General features: G+C 40.6%; 1 protein-coding gene across 2 annotated transcripts in view; it reads left to right on the forward strand.

Annotated features, from left to right (window-relative positions):
• Positions 1–22,045, forward strand: part of LOC126203349 (peregrin) — a 266,717-nt gene that overhangs the window by 88,480 nt on the left and 156,192 nt on the right. For both annotated transcript variants that reach the window (XM_049937638.1, XM_049937639.1), the window contains exons 10-11: positions 12,874–12,992; positions 21,843–22,023. In XM_049937638.1, coding sequence (XP_049793595.1) covers positions 12,874–12,992; positions 21,843–22,023 — 300 coding nt within the window. The remainder of the gene's footprint in view (positions 1–12,873; positions 12,993–21,842; positions 22,024–22,045) is intronic.

Consider the following 22,045-nt stretch of genomic DNA (forward strand, 5'->3'; position numbering starts at 1 on the left):
CTTTATCAGGATTAACTTAAGTGTTGTGGCTCCTCTTGTGGCAAACATTCATAGCCCATAGATGCTTTTGATTGGTCATCATATGTCATTACATCATGCTGCCAGAGGTTGTGTCAGTGGAAGGCGTCACCACTCTTGTGGAAACGTAAACAATTTGGCACATTTTACTGTATCTTCTCAGGTTGAGAGCTGTCCTTCATTCACCACTAAGATTGTAGCCACTGTCCTGGTTGAAGTGTTCTCACACGCTAATTTGCGCTGCTTCTTCCTTTCTGCAGGACTACAGCTAACAAAATAGGTATGATTATGGGATGAAGAGTTACAAGACCTCTTTTCTGACCACCTAAGAAGATATAAGAGATGTTGCAACCAGTTAAGTACAGTCTCAGTCTCATAAATTTATAATTTCTTGAGAGTCTGGAAGCAACTACATTGCTCAGACTTTCTGTATCATCATCAAATGCTCTACAAAACTTGAGAAATCAGCAGTGCTTAGTACAGTCTCACAAATATGCACAGAATAATGCTTGATGAAATTAAAACAGTGTACTACAGTTCTGCATCTACAGTCGATGACCTTAGTATTAAAAAAAGCAGTAAAAGTGGTAGGTGTTTGGAAGGTGCGAGAACAGCTTCAGCCAGGACAACAGCTGTGATCTTATTGGTGTTTAGAAGTGAGCAGTAAATGCTGACAAGACCGAGAAATTCACTGAGTTGTTTATGTTCCTACAAGAGCAATGATACCACAATTGCAGCCATGAACACAGTTTCTGAAATGAAAACTAACCAACTATCTCTCGACTGTCATAAGTGGGCTGACCATAAACTTAACCATCCTATTTGATGAGCACTGTGACTTAAATAGCTACTTCGATACAGAATACACTCCCAGAGCATCAATTCATCTGGATTGTACACTTAGCCCACATTTACTGTCCTGTTCCCCTTCCACTGTCATTTTCCCTCCTTCTGTTTTTTTTTTTTTTTTCCTCGTCTCTCTTTCCCTCCCCCTTCTCTCTTTCTCCATCATCTCTCCCTTCTCCTCTCTTTCTCCAGAACCACCCCCCCCCCCCCAACACACATGACCCCCCCTCTCTCTCTCTCTCAGATCAAGGAACAGACTAGAATGGAAGATGCTATTTTATGATTAGTGAGAAAGAAATGGAGATGGGTAGGACATTAGCCTGGTGAATGGGTGATAGTTGGACCAGGGGAGTTCTTTGCTTAATTTCAAGCAAGAAGCTGACCAAGGTGGTACCGTGCTATGACCCTCACTAGACTCACATCCACATCGATAGCATTTCAGAAACCTGTGTGATCATCCAAATTTATGTTTTCCACTATTCCGTAAATCACTTAAGGTAAATACCTAGATGATCCCTTTGAAAGGTGCATGTATGGTTTCCTTTCCCCAGTACAATCTTCTCTCCATCTCTAATGATTTCATCATTGATGGCACATTAAACACTGATCTTCCCTCCTTCCCAAGAGATGAGAAAATACAAGACAGTGATCTTTGGATGGCTGGTAGATAACTAATCTGTGTGGATGTGTCTGTAGTTGAAGACTGGAATGCCTGTAAAAGTCCAGAGGTGGCTTTTGTCAAGTGTGGAAGTCAGATGTATTGTGGTGGTGGTGACTACAACAATGATGAAGTAGTTAAGTTTGCACAAGCTTGATTTTATATTTACCATCTGCTAATGACTTTCTGAAGTGAGTAAATTTGAAAAGTGCTGGTCATATATTTGAATCAGCTGCTTCTCTTGCTTATGACTTGATCTCAGATTAATCCTGTCTGTTAGCACAGTCAGCAAAAACCCAGAAAGGTCGAACTGTGGAAAAAAATCATCCAGTCAAAAATTGTACAGTGGTAGGAGTGAGTGTCATGAACCACATACTAAAAATCCCCACCTGTGGGGGTGGGGGGTATTTGAAGGTAACTTTTTTATGTTTTTCTTGAATAACTAAAAGACCATGCCTTCTAGCAAAAATGTTACCCATTACATAATTAAACTACATTAAATTTCCTATGAAAAAGCCTCATTTATTTTTCTCTATGACTGTTTCTGTATTACAAACGGACGAAAAATTGTAGGTTATTAAAAACAGTGCTTTAAGAAATAAAATTACTATTTACTGTTAAGTGGAGTGGGTTAAGAGCAAATATTAAATTTATGTACCACATCTAAGTGCAGTAGATCGTATTAAGGAATAAATTGTGTTCTGATGGTTTAATAGGGTGGAGGAGTTGGGGCTGGGCGGTAGAAGTGCAGGGAAGGGGGGCCGCTGGAATGTGGCCATGCACTTTTCTCCTTCATAGGTCTGCAAACTGAAGAGTGAGCAGGTGCTTCCCCACTCCACCTAACTCACTATAACACAGCAAGAAATGGCAGGGTATTTCACAAAGTTGCACCAACAATCCACAGTGTGCATTATGAATCACTAGCAACACACTGAACAGACTTGCACAGGCATTTTTAATATCTACAAAGTGCATTAACACTTCATGAAATACAGATTTGTTACTAATATTACTATAGTTGGAGTCACGACTGATGGGGTCGAGTTTAGGCTTGTTCTATTCACCTACGTCACATATACTTCGACAGCCAATGAGTGTCCAGTATGTTCTGAGTGCTCTGCTGTGAATGCCATAGCTAATACGAGCATTAAATATGATCTTAGTGAGTTGTTTAATGAATTTCAATTCCATTTGTTGCGAGTTGTCATCGCTGATTATGGTGTTAAGTGATAAGTAAGCAGGAGACATAATTTGCAGGATACACGCTTTCTTCAAGCGGAAAAAAAGCACTCACATGTACTTACTGCAGCTGTTGCTTGGAATCTTCAACAATGCAACCACCGTCCATGCCTTGACGTGCACGAACTCCCGTTGTTCGTGGATCAGACTAAATGCATATGGATAGAATCTATGTAAATCTCTACACACTTTTCTACACTGGTACTGGGGAGATTGATTTTAATACTTTGAGTGTAGAAATCATTCACAATTGCAGTGTTGGCCTTTGGGTCATTTTCAAATGGTAATGCAGAAGATTTTTCTTCAGCACATGCCAAACTTTAAAATCCTCTGACATGTATACAGTCATCATCAAACAAATTGACTACAACTATATACTGAGCTTCATACTTATTTGATGTTACTGTATTTCTATAGTGAAAAATCCTTAGTTTTGACAATGCCATGTATACAAGTCAGAGGATTTTAAAGTCTGAAATATGCTGAAGCAAAATCTTTTGCCGTACCACATGAAAATGGCTGAAAGGCCGAAATTGCAATTGTCAAATAAACAGTGTCTAAAATCAATGGTGGATGTGATGTTCTTCACGATTATATAGTGAAGTTATTTCCCATTTTATTAAATGTGTACTTGTTTTCAGTTGTTAAGTGATCTATTATGTAAAAAAAGTTCAGCAACTGGAGCTGTCAGCTGTCTACCACTCAGAAAATCCTGTCCCAAATGTAACACACTATTAATACGTATTTGACACTGTCAATTTATTGTCTCAATGTCACTGGCTGGAATATTTTTCACAGCATGAGGGGTATCAAATGCTTCATCTCAGTCACAGTTGTCCTATTGGAAGAGTGCCAGAGGCTTTAATTTCTTCCTCTCCAAGAGAGGTAGGTCACCTAGGTGTTAAAGAACTTCAGGTATTTCAACATGCTGATGACAGGAGTTTGTTTGTTGCACGACAATGACTGTTTTCACACAGCCTTGGTCACCAAATCACTCTTAGGCTCATTTGGTTGGTATGTTTTGAACACATTCCCCTAACTTATGCAGAAAGGAACTCTGAAGTGGCAAAAGGAGCTGGCAGGAGGGTTCTTAAAGGAGGGCATGAAGAAGCTAGTGCCATAGCTCACCTCATGCACTGAATGGAATGGCAATAATTTGGAAAAACAATTAATAAGTGTGTCAATAATATCCCGTAATCTTTTTTCAAATGCACTTTTACTAAAAAAAAGAAAAAATCTAGTACACTTACTTTCTGAACATGCTTTGTATCACTGACAGCCTGTTGTAAATCTGTATGATTGTGGTCTAGTCACTTTGTGTTGAATTAAGGAATGACCAGAAAGTTACTACACAGCTCTCACTATTGTGTTACTAGCAGACTGCATAAATCTCTTCCATTCAGGACTTGTTGACACTTGTAGAAGGGCTGCACTGAGTAGAGCCACTTACCACACATCCACAGTACATCTTGTAAGGTGGGTATCAATATATCTGATGGAATAGGACTGATCAAGTTTAAATCTAGAACCGTAATATGCTATATTTTGAATACTCCTTTTTTTTAGTGTTTCACAATATCATTGTGCATTAATGGTCTCCTCCTGAGGCAGAAATTCAACCAGAATTATGCCTTTTCTGTCCCAAAATGCTGAGACCTAGACTTTTTGCCAAAATTGTAGTTTTGAGTTTTTTGACAGACATGGGGAAATGATTTGACACCACTGTTATGGCCATCTTTTTGTCTTAGGCATGTTATGAGTCGCCCATGTTTCATGTCCAGTCTAGCAGAGCTCAGACAATCCTCACCTTCCAATTCAAGTTGCTCAAGAAACTCATGGGCACTATTGATCTGATTTTTCTTGTGCTGCTCTGTTAGGTGTTTTGGGGTCCATCTTGCACACAGCATTTTTCTTTTACTGCTCTGTTAGGTGTTTTGAGCCCATTTTGTGCGCAGTTTCTGGTATTCCTGCATTTCTCCGAGAGTCTCTTCAAGAGAGTTCTGGAGAATTGTGGAAACATTGCAGAAATTTCATCCTCTGTTAATCGACAGTCCTCACGAACAGTTTCCTTGATTTTTTGCATCAACTCATCAGTCAAAATTGAAGATTTACTGATCCTCTATATGTCATGAACATTTGTTCTGCCTCTACTAAACACCCTACACCACATGAGCACACTCATCCTGTTCCTAACACCTTTGCCATAACTGTTTAGATCCATGAAAAAATTTTGGTAGATGTTACTCCTTCCACAAAGTAGGAAGTAGATCACAGTATGTGACTCGCTCTTGGTGGAATTTCTTACCAACATCTTTCATGAAACTGGGCATTGCAACATGAGTTTATGTACTGTCGTGTTCCTGAGATACTCTCTCTGTTCATGGGATACCCCTCAACCACTCATTGTTGCCAACCCTCAAGAAAACCACAGCCTGTTATAGTTCACAGCACACTTTCTTTTGGAACATGCCTCATAGATAGCAGCAAGGTGCAACATTTACCAATCCAGTCACTGACAAAATCAGACTTAAAAATTATTTACTTCTCAGCCGATGTCTATAGGAATGTATTTTACCAAAAAGCTCTCTTTCCAACTGCAAGTAAGAACTCATTTAACAAACTGAAAATCACTCCACTATATAAACACAAGTGCAGTGAAGCTTTTTGTCTATTTATATAAGAGAATTGGACAGGAAATGCTGTGGAAGTATAATCTGTCTGACCAAGCGAGGTGGCGCAGTGGTTAGCACACTGGACTCGCATTCGGGAGGACGACGGTTCAATCCCGTCTCCGGCCATCCTGATTTAGGTTTTCCGTGATTTCCCTAAATTGCTTCAGGCAAATGCCGGGATGGTTCCTTTGAAAGGGCACTGCCGATTTCCTTCCCCATCCTTCCCTCACCCGAGCTTGCGCTCCGTCTCTAATGACCTCGTTGTCGACGGGATGTTAAACACTAATCTCCTTCTCCTCCTATAATCTGTCTGCAAAATGAAAGTGAGCAGTGCGCATGGTGGGGGGAGCATTGCTGTTCCTGAAGAACTCTACAGTTTCCATTGAGACGACTAAGAATCAATTTCACCTCTAGCAGTGTAGAACAGTGTGCAGATATTTACACATATTCTGTCCCTGTTTGTTACTTGTGTTATTTATTAGTTGTGTCACTATTATTAGTAACACATAACTGTATTTCATATAGTGTTAATGCAGTTTGTGAAAGATAAAACATCTCGCCATGTCTGCACGCTGGGTCACCAGTGTTTCATAATGCATACTGTAGGGGTAGGTATAACTTCATGAAACATCCTGTAGTTGCCATTTATGTTGTAGCGGGGCAGATAGAGTGGGTGATCACCTGCTCGCTATACAGTTTGCAGATCTAAGAAGGTGGACTGCATGACCACAATCCAACAACCTGATTTCCCTCGTACTTCTACCCTCAATCCCCACCCCTTCACCCTGTTACACCCCCAGAACACAATTTATTCCTTAATACAGCTCTACTGCACATATTTAATATGTGTTATATCCCACTTCATTGAACAGTAATTTTATATTGTTAGAATGATATTCTGCAATTTTTCCATCCTGTGCAGTGTGGGAAGTGTTAGTCATAGAGAAAAAGTGAGTAGGGCTGTTTTTGTAGGAAATTTAGTTTTGTACTGGGAAACATAAAGTATAAAAATAATAAAAAAAATACCTTTAATGCCCCCCGCCAGCCGCACACACATTCATGTCCTCACCTGTGGGGATTTTTAGCATGTTATTCACGACACACCCTCCTACCAGTGTACAAAAATTTACACCTGCACAAGTTTTTCCCCTAGTTTTCATTCATTAACTGGACTTCAAGTCCTTGTTTCGTACAGGGGGAAGCTAGAGAACATTCTGTTTCAATTTTCACTGGGCAGTCACTTTTTTCTCACTCAGTTACTTGCTTTGTAGTTACTTTGTTTTACTATTACAGTTGTCAGAAAAAAATGAGTAATATTGTTTAGAGTCTTTATCAAAGAAGAAGAATGGTGCTATCATTTTAAAATAGCACACATCCACTATTTGTTCCTCACATTTTGAAAACGTGTTTCTCATTTTTTCTGTAAGATACTTCTTGGACTGAAGTTTTTCATTCATGTTATGTAAGATTGTAGCCAAATCAGATGAGTACATAGTAACACAACATTCACTTTTACATTAAATGAGTCATTCATACACTCCTGGAAATTGAAATAAGAACACCGTGAATTCATTGTCCCAGGAAGGGGAAGCTTTATTGACACATTCCTGGGGTCAGATACATCACATGATCACACTGACAGAACCACACGCACATAGGCACAGGCAACAGAGCATGCACAATGTCGGCACTAGTACAGTGTATATCCACCTTTCGCAGCAATGCAGGCTGCTATTCTCCCATGGAGACGATCGTAGAGATGCTGGATGTAGTCCTGTGGAACGGCTTGCCATGCCATTTCCACCTGGCGCCTCAGTTGGACCAGCGTTCGTGCTGGACGTGCAGACCGCGTGAGACGACGCTTCATCCAGTCCCAAACATGCTCAATGGGGGACAGATCCGGAGATCTTGCTGGCCAGGGTAGTTGACTTACACCTTCTAGAGCACGTTGGGTGGCACGGGATACATGCGGACGTGCATTGTCCTGTTGGAACAGCAAGTTCTCTTGCCGGTCTAGGAATGGTAGAACGAGGGGTTCGATGACGGTTTGGATGTACCGTGCACTATTCAGTGTCCCCTCGACGATCACCAGTGGTGTACGGCCAGTGTAGGAGATCGCTCCCCACACCATGATGCCGTGTGTTGGCCCTGTGTGCCTCGGTCGTATGCAGTCCTGATTGTGGCGCTCACCTGCACGGCGCCAAACACGCATACGACCATCATTGGCACCAAGGCAGAAGCGACTCTCATCGCTGAAGACGACACGTCTCCATTCGTCCCTCCATTCACGCCTGTCGCGACACCACTGGAGGCGGGCTGCACGATGTTGGGGCGTGAGCGGAAGACGGCCTAACGGTGTGCGGGACCATAGCCCAGCTTCATGGAGACGGTTGCGAATGGTCCTCGCCGATACCCCAGGAGCAACAGTGTCCCTAATTTGCTGGGAAGTGGCGGTGCGGTCCCCTACGGCACTGCGTAGGATCCTACGGTCTTGGCGTGCATCCGTGCGTCGCTGCGGTCCGGTCCCAGGTCGACGGGCACGTGCACCTTCCGCCGACCACTGGCGACAACATCGATGTACTGTGGAGACCTCACGCCCCACGTGTTGAGCAATTCGGCGGTACGTCCACCCGGCCTCCCGCATGCCCACTATACGCCCTCGCTCAAAGTCCGTCAACTGCACATACGGTTCACGTCCACGCTGTCGCGGCATGCTACCAGTGTTAAAGACTGCGATGGAGCTCTGTATGCCACGGGAAACTGGCTGACACTGACGGCGGCGGTGCACAAATGCTGCGCAGCTAGCGCCATTCGACGACCAGCACCGCGGTTCCTGGTGTGTCCGCTGTGCCGTGCGTGTGATCATTGCTTGTACAGCCCTCTCGCAGTGTCCGGAGCAAGTATGGTGGGTCTGACACACCGGTGTCAATGTGTTCTTTTTTCCATTTCCAGGAGTGTATTTAAAAAGTGAGCCAACTACATTATAATGTCAATTCTGTAGTGAAAATGAAGATTCATTTTTCTTTCTGAATAAATATAGTTTATTCTTCATAGTTATTTACTTTATAGATTCTTTTTCTTTAGCAATAGTAATAAGAGGACACGATAGACAGAGAATGTTTGAGTTAACTGGATCTCGAAAAATATAAATATCAGTGAATTATGGCTTACTAGTGACCGCACCGTTAGTGGGTTGCATATCAGATATGCTGCGATTCATCTTTTTTCAGAGATTGTTTACCCAAAATGTGGCTTCAGTATTAACAAGTTTTCATTACATACAACCATTTACAGAAATGACACCATTGGTGGATATATTATTTGACCATGTTTTTTTTGTTTTGGTGAGCCTATGCTTCTGTGAGACTGAAGTGACAGTATTCCATGCAACTTCTAGATTATTCTAATTTTTTTTTCCCCAATTTAAGTCCATTGTTCCATTTGTGTTTAAAATGGTTACCGTTTCTTCCATATTCTGAATATCTTCAGATCTGTTGAAACATGTAAAGGATAAGCTGAGCTGGATCTTGTGTAAATAATATGATACACGCACATGATAAATATAACCATATTCAGTACACACATAAACCATGTGATGTAAAGAACAAAAGCTAAAACAGCACATGGAAATAATGCAGACAGTTCCAAAGAGTTTTTTTGGTAATATGCTGGAGGAACTCAGAATTTTCATGCATCTCTTGAAGGAGCCAGACATACTGCTCAATGAATGAATTTATTTTTGGATCCATGGCATTTTTGAAATTTTTGAAGAGATTTTATAGAGATATACTGTCACTTGCATGCTAAAACAGTTCTCCTGCTACCATGTGTGTACTGACTGACGATATCAGTCCAGCAGCAGAGTTGAACTGCATGCCATACCTGTTTCTGAGGCATGGAAAACTGTGCACTCTGGTGTAATATTCTCAAAAGAAGCACACTAAGATGGAAGACTGAAAAAAAATGTGATAGATGTAAACTGCAGCATTCTCGTCCATTCTGGTTTTAGTTTTATACACTGACCATAATTTAATTCCTCGTAACTGTTTTGTTTCCACGGAGTGACATCATCGTCTTGATATACTGCATATAGCATGCAGCATCACGTAATATGCATTACAATTTATGCACATTAGTGACTTATGGAGCCTGTACACAGCACTTAACGACTGATGGGTCACTCTGCAGTTACAGTGGGTGGCGCACATGGCGATATTTCGTGGTTGTATAGAATGTGGTGGAAGACAGAATTCGTGCTATAGACATTTCATGTACAATTTTACAACATTTTAAGTGTTGTTTCCTTCAAAGTATTTCCCAGTATTGAGTACATGCTGTTTGGAATATTATTTCCTGGAATGATTTTTTTTAATGACACTGACTTCTTTTATTACTGATTTCTGAATGTGCTATATGCTTTGGAAACAACTTCCTTTCATTTTAGTTTTGGGCATAGAGCAGAGGAAAAATTCTGACAAGTTCAGTTTGAGAGGAAAGCATGGGAGAAATATGACAGATGTGCATTGTTTTGAAACAAACTTGCACTTGAAAGCAGGATCTGAGCTAGCGTACCATTGCAGTGCAAAATCCAAGAACTTTTTCACTCGGTCTTCTTGGAGGCAGCAAGCATCTCTCAGATATTTTACAGTTTGTGCGGTAGATATTAACTTTTAATATTGAATGCCTTTTTGGGGTGCACTCAGCCTCGTGATGCCAATTGAGGAGCTACTCAACCGAACAGTAGCGGTTTCGGTCAAGAATACCATCATAACGACCGGGAGAGCAGTGTGCTGACCCCACGCCCCTCCTATCCGCATCCTCCACTGAGGATTACACGGCGGTCGGATGGTCCCAGTAGGCCACTCGTGGCCTGAAGACGGAGTGCTTTTATTGAATTCCTTTTTAAATCAAAGATCACGACAGACACTGACTACCTTGAGATTCACTGCAGTCTATTTTAATATTTTGCAAAACAGACAGTCTGAGGATATCATTCCAAACATTTTCTAACTGTTTTTTTGGTTTTACAGTATGAGCTTATGAGATGGCGGTTTTACAGTATGAGCTTATGAGATCGCATACTTGTTAGTATGGGGTCTTCTGTATTGAGCAGCGCAGCATGCTTCTGTACAGTTTCAGAATCAATATCTTTCAACTGGAAAATCTTTCGTTGTTAGTTTAAAGTATCTCTGTTTTTCATATTTCTGAGGATTTCTTCCCCTCTTTATTTATTTCCTTTATTCACTTTTTTTTGTCAAGAGTTGTTGGTGCATTCTCAAACAAGTGGCAGGTAATCTAATGGTGTCCATAGGATTTGTATGAGAGTAGTTTATCTTTATCATAATTATTAATAATAAAATACTCATGTCGGATAATTTATAGGGATGGCTCAGATACGAACCATCTACACTTTGTGGATGATGATATGTTCCTAAGTGAAGATTTGGAAAACTCTTTCTGATTATCATATTTTTTGGGAAGCTAACCAGGTTAGAATGCTTGAGGTATCTCATATGTGGATCACAGATCATTAAATATAGCAATTTCAACCTCAAAGTAGGCTGAGTTCTCACCTCTATATTTCAAAAATGCTGGTGTTGATGGGAAGAGTCTAGACGGCATGGGCTCTTGTTATTGGAGCTAATTTAATGAAACCTTTGAATATATGTTGAAACTTTTAATTTGTTTAACCCTATTGTTCAATGTGATATTTATAATTATAGCTTTAGATGATTAATTTAGAAAACATTTCTATAATAGGGGTTTTCAGTAATTTGGAGTGGGACTCGTCCCAAGTAGTCCAGATTTACAGAATGTCTGTGGAGAACATCTCTCACAAAACCAGGACAATACAGTAACTGTACTTCACAAAAAAGGAGACACACAAGGCATAAAAAAACTTCAGGCTTATCAGCCCCCTCTACATAATGTACAAGATATTCACTAAAATTGTCGTCAACTGCATAGAAAAATATTGGATTTTAATGAGAGAAAGGAACAAGTTGTCTTTGGAAGTGGCTTAGCTCAATGGACCATATGCAAATCAAGAACGAAATTTTAAAATTTTTTAATGAGTTTGAATTACCACTTTGTCTGTGGGTTCATAGAATCTAGACCAATCTGAATTATCATGAAGTCCAAATCAGTGACAGTTTGCTTTATTTCTTTTGACTAATTTAAACTGTTCGTATGGAAAAACTATCTTCTTTATGTGCCTTTGTAAAACATCATGTGGCATTTCTTCTACAGTGTCATTATATTCATTACTCTCTTTTTTCTGAACAATCATTTACATTATATAAACATTTAAAGACGTATTTGAATTCTTGTCCAATTTTACATATGTTCTTAGTTACTAGCCATCTGAGATCTTAACACTTTTGAAATGAAATGCCTGTCCAACATGTTTCTCTTTCATTACCTGCGTACTTTTATTGACTTCAATTGTTTTCCTTCCAAAATTTTCATAGTATCTACACGTCCCCCTGAAGACATTTTGGAATAAATTCTTGTTACCTACATGTCTGACCTACAGCCTGATGAGTCTGCTTCTTTCTTGTATTATATCTGTGTTTGCTGTGAATCTTATATGAGACTTTGAGCACTTGTAATCTAGGATGAGGCTAGGGTAGTCACAGTAAATTTTTTAAATTGTGTAGTAAAATGCAGCTGATTTCATGTTTAATTTTATTTGGTCTTTGTCAATCCCCCTTTTTTAAATTTATTTTCCTTGGAGGAATTGGTCAAAACAAACATGTTGTCTACAAATCCTGTCATTTCTGATATCGTATTCAAAATATCACTCTGAAGAATATAACTTTTGTGGTGTCTTATTAATATTAACAAGAATCAGCTGTGGTGCTTGAGATGATCAAGATTACTTCCTCAGAAGAGTCTTTCTTTAATTTTGTCCTACTTTCGCAGTAAAGATCATTTTGTAGTGGTGTTTACACAAAGTTTTTTTTTAACTCTTATTAGGGACATTGTACCACCTCAGTGTACAAGAAGAAATCAAGCGGAACGCTCTTTGACCAAGATGAAGCTGAACAATAGTGTATAAGACAGCACATTACAAATGTAGGAAATAAACATTAACACTAGGTCATGACAAAAATTATACAGTGGTTTTAAGGCTAGGAGCCTTATATAGAGTTTTATACAAGAAGGGTGATTGACAGCAACCCTTGTTAAATATTTTAAATCTGTACGTCATTGCTAAATCAAAAACTGTGTTACAAGAGTGAAGACTGTTTAATTTACTAAAACAAATAAGTTCCACAGTTGTGATGGATGGTAAAAAGGAACAGTTGTGTAAGATTTTCTCTAGAACATAATGCAGCTGTATACGGGTTGCTAGTGCAAGGTAGGAGCATATCATACAATATCTCCTTGAATGTTTTGACAAGTCTGCAATTGAGATACATTACTGTATTGTTGCAGGGTGAACTTTATCGACAATTGAAGTTTTGGCAGTGCCTTCGCCAAGATTTGGAACGAGCTCGTCTCCTCTGTGAACTGGTGCGCAAACGAGAGAAGCTCAAAAAAGAACTATGCAAATTGTAAGTTTCTCGTATGGATATCAAATTTAATTTTTAAAGTATTCATTAGTATCTGAATTCATAGCTGAGAAATGTATAAGTAGTTACTGGAGGCAATAATATGTTCCTAAACATGATTCTTTTGAGAGCTGTTACTATTCATTATTATTATAGTTGTTTGTTATTACGTTAAAGGATGTTAATTTGAAATACATAGTCATAAACTAATTGTTAATGTATAGAATTCACTACATGAAGATTAAAGGTGAATGACAGAACTTTTGTCTTTAGTAAGGGCAGATATGGGAATGTGGTCAGTTAGAGCAAGTATATTGGAGATTATTTCAGTCCATCTCTTCTTCCCTCTCTCTCTCTCTATCCATCTCCTCCTCATTCTCTCTCAGCCTGTCTGCTCCTCCAACTCTCTCTCTCTGTCCATCTCCTCCTACTGTCTCTCTCAGTCCCTCTTCTCCTGCCCCACCCTCTCTGTTCATTCCCTGCATTGAGCAAGGTAGCACAGTGGTGAGCACACTGGACTTGCATCTGAGAGGACTACACTTCAAGCTCACATCTGGCCATCCAGATTTAGGTTTTCCATGATTTCACTAAATTGCTTATGGCAAATGCTGGGACAGATCCTTTGAAAGGGCACGGCCAATTTCCTTCTCCATCCTTCCCCAATCTGGGCTTATGCTGTCTCTAATGATCTTGTTGTCAATGGGACATTAAACACTAATGTCCTTTTCCATCCCCTCTTTCCTCCCTCTTGTCATCTCCTCCTCCCCCCCCCCCCGCACCCTCCATCAGTCTCCTCCTCCACCCTCCCTCCATCCACCTCCTCCTCTTCCCGCTCTGTCCATTTCCTCTCCCCCTCCCTCGGTCCATTTCTCCTCCCCCTCCCTCTGTCCATTTTTCCTCCCCCTCCCTCTGTCCATTTCCCCTCTCCCATATCTGTGACCATCTCCTCCTTCCCGCTACCTGTCTGTCAATCTCCTCTTCTCCTCATTCTCACTCCATGTTATCACTACCACCCCAGTAGGAGGGTGCTGCTTCCTACCCCCACAGTATTTCTTTCCAGATATTAGTAAGTGTACCATGTTTGGTTGAAATCAATCCACGGGTTTAGGAGAAGTTTTTTGTCAATGGATGTTCCCAAATATGCACATGTCACATACATTTAACATATTTTGGACAGGTTTGTATACAAATTTTATCTGTATCTCTAGTGACTTTCACCCTGCTGTTTCATTTTCATACAGCTCAATGTTTATGACATCAAATGTCCTAAACTATATGTCATGCAATGATATAATTGCATTTGAACTTATTAAATGGTAATACCAAGAGTGTAATGGAGAGAGGAGCAGAATATAATCAAAGTTGTTGCAGAGAGCCCTTGCATTTCATAGCATCCAATGTTAGGCACTTCGTCAGCTATGTTGTGATTGTTCAAACAAATTTCGGGCTTGCAGCCGGTCGTCGTTCAATACTTTGCACGATATTTCAACTGGGCACCTGCCAGTCATCTTCAGGTGAGCTGTCACAGACTGGCAAAAACGTCCTCCGTTCCGCAATATATAGCGTACTGTAACTATTCTGCGCATACGTCAAAAACTTGATAGATGAACCACACTGCCCACCAGCAGCGCCCTCGCTGGTGGAATAGTGGAACTCAGTCGCCCTCTGCGTTGCTGTTTGCCACGGCCGTGGACGCACTCTGTCGTCTTTGATTTGAACAAATCATGGAGATGATGGGATTCCATGCACTGTCCAGCTGGTAGCCGCTGTCACGGTTTAACAGATTTTCTGCCAGTCGTGTTACTGCAGATTCTTTAATAATGGAGTCCCAGAAAGACGTTGCTGTGGACAAAATCATTGTTTTCTCACACTCCATTGAATGTCCAGTAGAAATACAATGTTCAGCAATAGCGGACTTGCTTGGCTGCAAAAGACAGGTGTAACGTTGATGTTCAGTGCAGCGTTCTTTCACGGTGCGTGTGGTTTGACCTATGTAAGCCATACCATATTGGCACGGTATCTTGTAAATTCCGGCCTTTCGTAGTAACAGATTATCCTTAACTGATCCCACAAGGTCCGCAATCTTCGATGGTGGGTGGAAAAGCACTTTTACCTGAAATTTTCTGAGGATTCCAACGAAAGGAAGAAAAGCTAAAGATTGTTCCAGCATGTTCTCCTCTTTATTCACTTCCTGCTTCTTAGTCTTAACTGTTAGTGCCCTGTTAATCTACCGGATGGAATACCCATTTTCACTTAATACTGTCTTTAGATGGGCGAGGTCTTGAGGTAAGCTCTCTAGATCTGAGACAGTATGAGCTCTATGAACAAGTGTTTTAAGCAAACTCATGGTTTGCGATGGGTGATGGCAACTCGATGCTTGCAGGTACAAATCAGTATGAGTGGATTTCCGGTAAACTGAATGCCCTAGAGAACCATCATTCTTCCTTCGAACCAGTACGTCCAAGAAAGGCAAACAACCATCTTTCTCTATTTCCATGGCGAACTGGATGTTGCTATGAATGGAGTTGAGGTGATGTAGGAACTCCATTAATTTATCTTCTCCATGAGGCCACACTATGAAAGTGTCATCCACATACCGCCAAAAAACTGTTGGTTTCACGGCAGCTGATTCAAGCAGCTGATTAAAGCACTCTCTCTTCAAAATCCTCCATAAAAAGGTTGGCCACCAAAGGAGACAGGAGGCTACCCATGGCGACACCGTCAGTCTGATCAAAATATTCTTGATTAAACACAAAATAAGTTGAGGAAAGAGTGTGCCTGAACAAAACAGTGATATCTACAGGAAACATGTTACCAATCAGTGTCAAAGAATCTGCAAGAGGAACTTTTGTAAAAAGTGAGACCACATCAAAACTTACTAGAAGGTCTACACTGCTAAGACGAAGAGCCCCCAGTCTATTAATAAAATCAGCTGAGTTACGTATGTGATGTGAGCACTTGCCTACGAAAGGTCTCAGTAAGGAAGCGAGATGTTTAGCTGAATCATATGTACGGGCTCCAGTGTTGCTCACTATTGGACGCAGAGGAAGACCCTCTTTATGAATCTTTGGAAGGCCATACAGTCTTGGAGGTACACAACCATGTGGTCTTAACCTCTTGATGGTCTCTTGCGGTAAGGAGGAGGAATTTAATAGTGCTGAAGTTTTCCGTTGCACACGTCCTGTAGGATCGTAATCAATCCTCCTATAGGTAGTCACTTAGCAGACCATACATCTTATCTTTATACACACCAAGAGGTAACAAAACAGTTGCATTACCTTTGTCAGCTTTCAATACCACTATGTCAGGGTCCTCTCTCAGATTTCGTAATGCAGCCCTTTCTGCAGAGGTTAAATTACTGCATTGAATAGAAGCCTTCAACAGAGCATGGCAAGTTTCCCTTCTTATTTCGTTTGCAGCAGCCAAAGGAAGACGTCACACAGCTTCTTCAACACCACTCAAAATACTTATTAATGGTGATGCTGTAGGTGTAGGTGCAAAGTTGAGTCCCTTGCTTAATACAGACAGTTTCGCGTCGTCCAAATTCTTCTCCGTGAGAAGATATCTGCTGATAATTAGCATCCTTGTGGATCCACTCGAACTTGGCCAAAGTCACTTCATCGACCCAGTCCCATGATACAGGAGAAAGATACCTTGCAACCTTCAGATGTAACTGGTAAAGTTCTGCTGAAATAGCATCTAACCTTCGTCTTATATAGCAAATCCTCTCTTTGACAATAGCATGACTAGCCTTCTCAGTGATCTTCCGTGCAGCAGCGGTCTTAATGAAATGAATCCCTCTAGAAAATTTTGGTATAATGCCATGGTCCCGACATCTCAATAAAAAGGTTAAAGAACTTAAAAGCTTTGCTCTTTTACCACGTAGCTTCTCGAAACTTCGGATATGTGAGGCCATCTCCTCCCCAGCTACCAGCTGGACAGTGCATGGAATCGCATCATCTCCACGATTTGCTCAAATCGAAGATGACAGAGTGCGTCCACGGCTGTGGCAAACAGCAACGCAGAGGGCGACTGAGTTCCGCTATTCCACCAGCGAGGGCGTTGCCGGCGGGCAGTGTGGTTTATCTATCAAGTTTTCGACACTTGCGCAGAATAGTTACAGTACGCTATATATTGCGGAACGGAGGACGTTTTCGCCAGTCTGCGATGGCTCACCTGAAGATGACTGGCAGGTGCCCAGTTGAAATATCATGCAAAGTATTGAACGACGACCGGCTGCAAGCCTGAAATTTGTTTGAACAATCAATTCGCCGAGAAAATTTTAAAATTCACATATGTTGTGATGTTTTACTATGGGCTCCAATTAACATGTCATGAACTGCTCTAAGACAGTATATACAGGGCGAGCACAAAGTCTTGCACTGATTATAAAAATTTGTAACAGAATAACTGTTTGCCATAATAAGTACATTTCATCTTGTTACATAGGTTAGTGTTACTAGTTGTTGTGACTAATAGACGGTGCTAGTGCTCCAAAAAACTGACGCGGTCTGTTAGGTCACGTTAGGTGCTGGCAAAATGGTGTTGAAGCAGGAGAAAGCGCATTGTGTGCTTTGGTTTCACAAAACAAAATCACCCATCAGTGTTCAGCATAAATTTCAGGCTTCTTATGGACACAGCCCACCTGACGTTAAATCAATAAAGCGATTGTATGCAAAGTTTAACAAAATAGGCAGCATTGAAGATCGTCCTTAAAGTGGCAGGCCTCGTGTGAGTGATGCAACTGTTGATCGTGTTTGGTAATCATTTCAACGGAGTAATTGCATATGCTTTACCGATGAATCCACCTTTCATGTCAGTGGAATAGTAAATAGGCATAATTTCCGTATATGGGGTTCAGAGTCTCCACATACTACTGTACAATTACAGTGAGACAGTGAAAAAGTGAATGTTTGTTGCGGCCTATGCATAACAGGGTTTTTGGACCATTTTTCTTCGTGGAAAAATCCTTTACTGCTAATATTTACTTAGACATTTTGCAACAGTTCATTACGCCACAGTTAGAAGAATGTCAACCATGGATAATTATCCAGCAAGATGGAAGAACTCTCCCCCACCCCCACTGGGCTTTGATAGTGTGTGATTTCATGGATGAAACATTTCCGGATCAGCGGATTGGGAGGAACAGTCCAACACCCTGGCCACCCCGCTCTCCATATATTACACCCCTTGAATTTTATTTCCGGGGCTATATCAAGGACAGAGTCTTCATCACATCGGTTGCTGACGTCAACGAACTAAGGCTAGGATACAAGCTGCTATGGGTACTGTGACAGAACACGTTACGAAACACCTGGCGGGAACTGGAATACGGCCTCGACATTCTCCCAGCTACCAATGGAACACACGTTGAGGTTTACTAACGTAAGGTCTTAAGAAAAGCTAGTAACACTAACCTGTGTAATGGCATCAAATCTAAATTATTATATCAAACAGTTATTCTGTAATAAATTTAATAAATTGTTATAATCAGGGCAAGACTTTGTGCTCACCCTGTACATCATTCTGTTTTACTCACTTTTGTGCTAGTAATGTAGAGAAAGAAAGATCCCAGAGTCTAAAAAAAAAGTTGTATGCTTATTAACCCTTTCTTTACCGAATTTCGAAGTTTTGAGAAAAAAAAAATCTGCATTCGTTTTTACACTTATTTAGGTGCATAAATGTAAAATATGATAAAATCTTTTTTTTATATGTTTTATTCCAAAAAATTTTTAACGTTGATTTTAAGCAACAGTGGTTCTTACAGGTAGTGACATCATAGAAACAAAATTAAATAAACATGGGTTCATGTAAGCAAAATATTTGTTTATACATCACATTTTATAGCTTAGAAGTCTATGCACAGCATTTTTATTATTGACAATGTGGTGATGACTAATTTTCCTTCGAGTAATTAACAAATTAAGATCTGTGTATTAGTAAAAATTTGAAATTTTTGTACTGCAAACATTTCACTGTTTTACTTTCATGTATCTTGTCAGACATCAGTGTGTGTTGTATCTCTGCCTTATGAAGTTATTATATTCCATGAAAGATGTGGAAACACTTCTTATTTACTGTGAGACACAGATGCACTTTACACATGGTGCAAAAAATTTGTGTAGTAGACTTAATGCAAACTTTACATCGACCTTTCTTCTCTACCATATCTGCAAAGTGTTCGAACCCATCAAAACGCACATCCATAACTGGAGCTGCACATACAGTCCTTTTTGCTGCAGGAGTCCTTGTCAATATTTCAGAACTTGGTCTTCCTCTCTTCTTTTGGGAACCTGATTCACCCGCAAGCAGTAGACTTGCAGCAATATTAGCTTGGAACTGCAGGAGTGACACCTTTGAGGTTTTGCCACGTTGGACCATTTGACGTCGGTGGAGTAGCCATCCATTGACAACTGCTACAGACAAACACCAGTACACAATGCGCATATACCACTTCCGTGACCTCAAGTTGATACGGTATAGTTCTATCAACATGTCAGCAAGGTCCACGCCCCCCATATGTTTGTTGTACTTTTTCCACTATTTAAGGTCTAGGTACATCAATGAATTTCTTTTCAGATGCAGAATAGCGTCTACATGTTGCCATGGGCTCAACACAAGCATATGTTGACACGAAATTTATGCATTTTCTGTCAAACCAGCGTACTAAAGCTACATTCTTTGTTGTTTCCACTCTCCAGTCACAGGAGCCACATCCAGTTTTCTTGAGCTCCGCTTCAGTTTTCAAGGGACATTTTCCCATCCTGTCTGTCCTGATGGTGCCACAGAATTCAATGCCCCTTTCTTTCAGGGCAATTGCTAATGGTATAGACGAAAACCAACTATCAGCAAACACTTTGAAATGCTGTATCTCTGGCAATGTTTCCGTCAATGCCAAAACAATATCCCCAGACAAACCTAATCCTCTATCACTGCAGGTGTTTTTGCCAACATAAATTTCAAAATCATACATCATGCCTGAAGCACCAGCTCTCGTAGAAGATCTGTAGCCCCACTTGTGAGGCTTATTTCTTATGTACTGTTCCAAACCGCTTCTACCCTTGAATGGTACTATCTGTTCATCAACAGCTTGGTATTCTTCTAGAGGGAGTGTCCTCAATGATGGCTGCAATACAGATAAAAGTGGGCGAATCTTGAAGAGTTTGTCACGATTACTATCAGCTTCAGGCAAGTCTTGATTATTGACAACATGAAAATACCGTAGTAGCTGGAAGAAGCGAGTTCTGCTCATCACATCAGCTATTGGTGAATACCTACACTCATTCGACCAGTATAAATGAATGGAAGGCATTTTGATTATGCCCATGTGCAGTAAAATACCAACAAACTGCTCCATTTCATTTTTGCTCGTCTGCAAAGAAACTGAATCTTTCCGCAAAGCATAGATATTGGACTGCTCAGCAATGAGTTCAAATACGTCATCATTCATAAATATTTTATAATATTGCAAAGGTGTCATTTCCTCTATTGGTGGTGGTGGAAGTGATTCTTTCCATTCTGTGTCTTTTACCACAAAATCAGTTTTTCTAAATTTATAATCACTACGCTTACATCTATGTTTTACTTGCTGCTGCTGCTCACGTGTAGATGGTGCTCCTTCATTTGTATTGTTGTTGCTTACATCTGATTTTGGCTGAGAATCAATAACTTTACCACTCCTGACTGCATCAGCCTGAAATTTAAAGATATTGACATCTAAAATACGTAATTATGCTTATAATTATGTACTTTCTCAATATTGTTACTTCTCCTTTTCCACCACCTGAATGAAATTCATGACAGCTGCTTCGGAAATAGCTTGAGAACTTTCATCAATTTCGACAGTTTCATCTTTATCTTCGTCCCCAACATCTGATATATCCCCATCAGGGACATCAATGTATGCATTGAACTCATTATCAGGTAAATTCATAATATATTCTCGGTCAGCATCAGTCAAAAAGCCAGACATAGTGATGCAATATTTAAAAAGTGTCTAGAATGTGATTTTATACCTGCAAAGCAAAATTTCAAACACCTACATCAATAGATTTGTAAAGCGACGCATTATATTACGGAATTTCCACTCAATTCCACTGTTGCTTTGAAGCAACATAAGGTTTTGCGCAGTTTATCTTATCTGGAAATCATTCTGCAAGTCAAATGTATGATGTACTTATGCAGGAAGGATTGTCACAACACACGATAATTATTTGACTGTAAACGAAAGTGCAAAACTTACGTATTTTACGCGTTTTTTATCATCAATTCTTCACAATGAAGACTCCAGCAACTAGTCACGCTCAACAATTGTTTCCTTCTTCCCGCGCGCTAGTTCCTGCCATCTGTTGTCAGGAACAGTCACTACTGGCATGGAGCTTCAAGTAAACAGTGGCAAAGGGTAGTTAAAATCGGTTTGATGCAAAATACATCTATGGAAAGACGATGTTTCTTATAAGCTACGCTGGTAAAGAAAGGGTTAAACTAAATAGGTTAGCACACGAAACACCAAAACCTCCCTCTCTCTCTCTCTCTCTCTCTCTTCCTTTCTTTCTCTCCCCCCCCCCCCCCCCCCCGTCCCTCTCTCCTCTCCCCATCCCCCTCCCGCCTCACCCTCTCCGCTTCCCCTCTCCCCCTCTCCCCCCTTCTCTCCCTCAACCCCCACTGCCTCACTCTTTCTCCCCCCCTCTCTCAACGTTGTAGGGTGTGGGGTGGAGAGAGGTGTGAGGGAAAAATTCTTACATGTCTTTCCTTAGTAATTAATGACTAGTGTGTTCTATAAAAATTTTAATATCAAAACTGTGTTCAAATTACAAATCTAATTCATTCTCTTACCTTTTACCACCCTGCTAGGAAGGAACACTGTCTGCGGATGGAACTATGTCCTCGGGAATGCTTCATGATAGGTCTTATAGATCTATTACAGACGAAAGACACTGGTGAAATATTCTCAGAGCCTGTTGACCAGACAGAAGTTGTGGACTACAGTGATGTTGTTAAGCAGCCAATGGATTTATCAACAATGCGTGTCAAGGTATTAATTTTCGACTTTTACA

This window comes from Schistocerca nitens, chromosome 9 (genome assembly GCF_023898315.1).
Source record: "Schistocerca nitens isolate TAMUIC-IGC-003100 chromosome 9, iqSchNite1.1, whole genome shotgun sequence".
NCBI lineage: Eukaryota > Metazoa > Arthropoda > Insecta > Orthoptera > Acrididae > Schistocerca > Schistocerca nitens.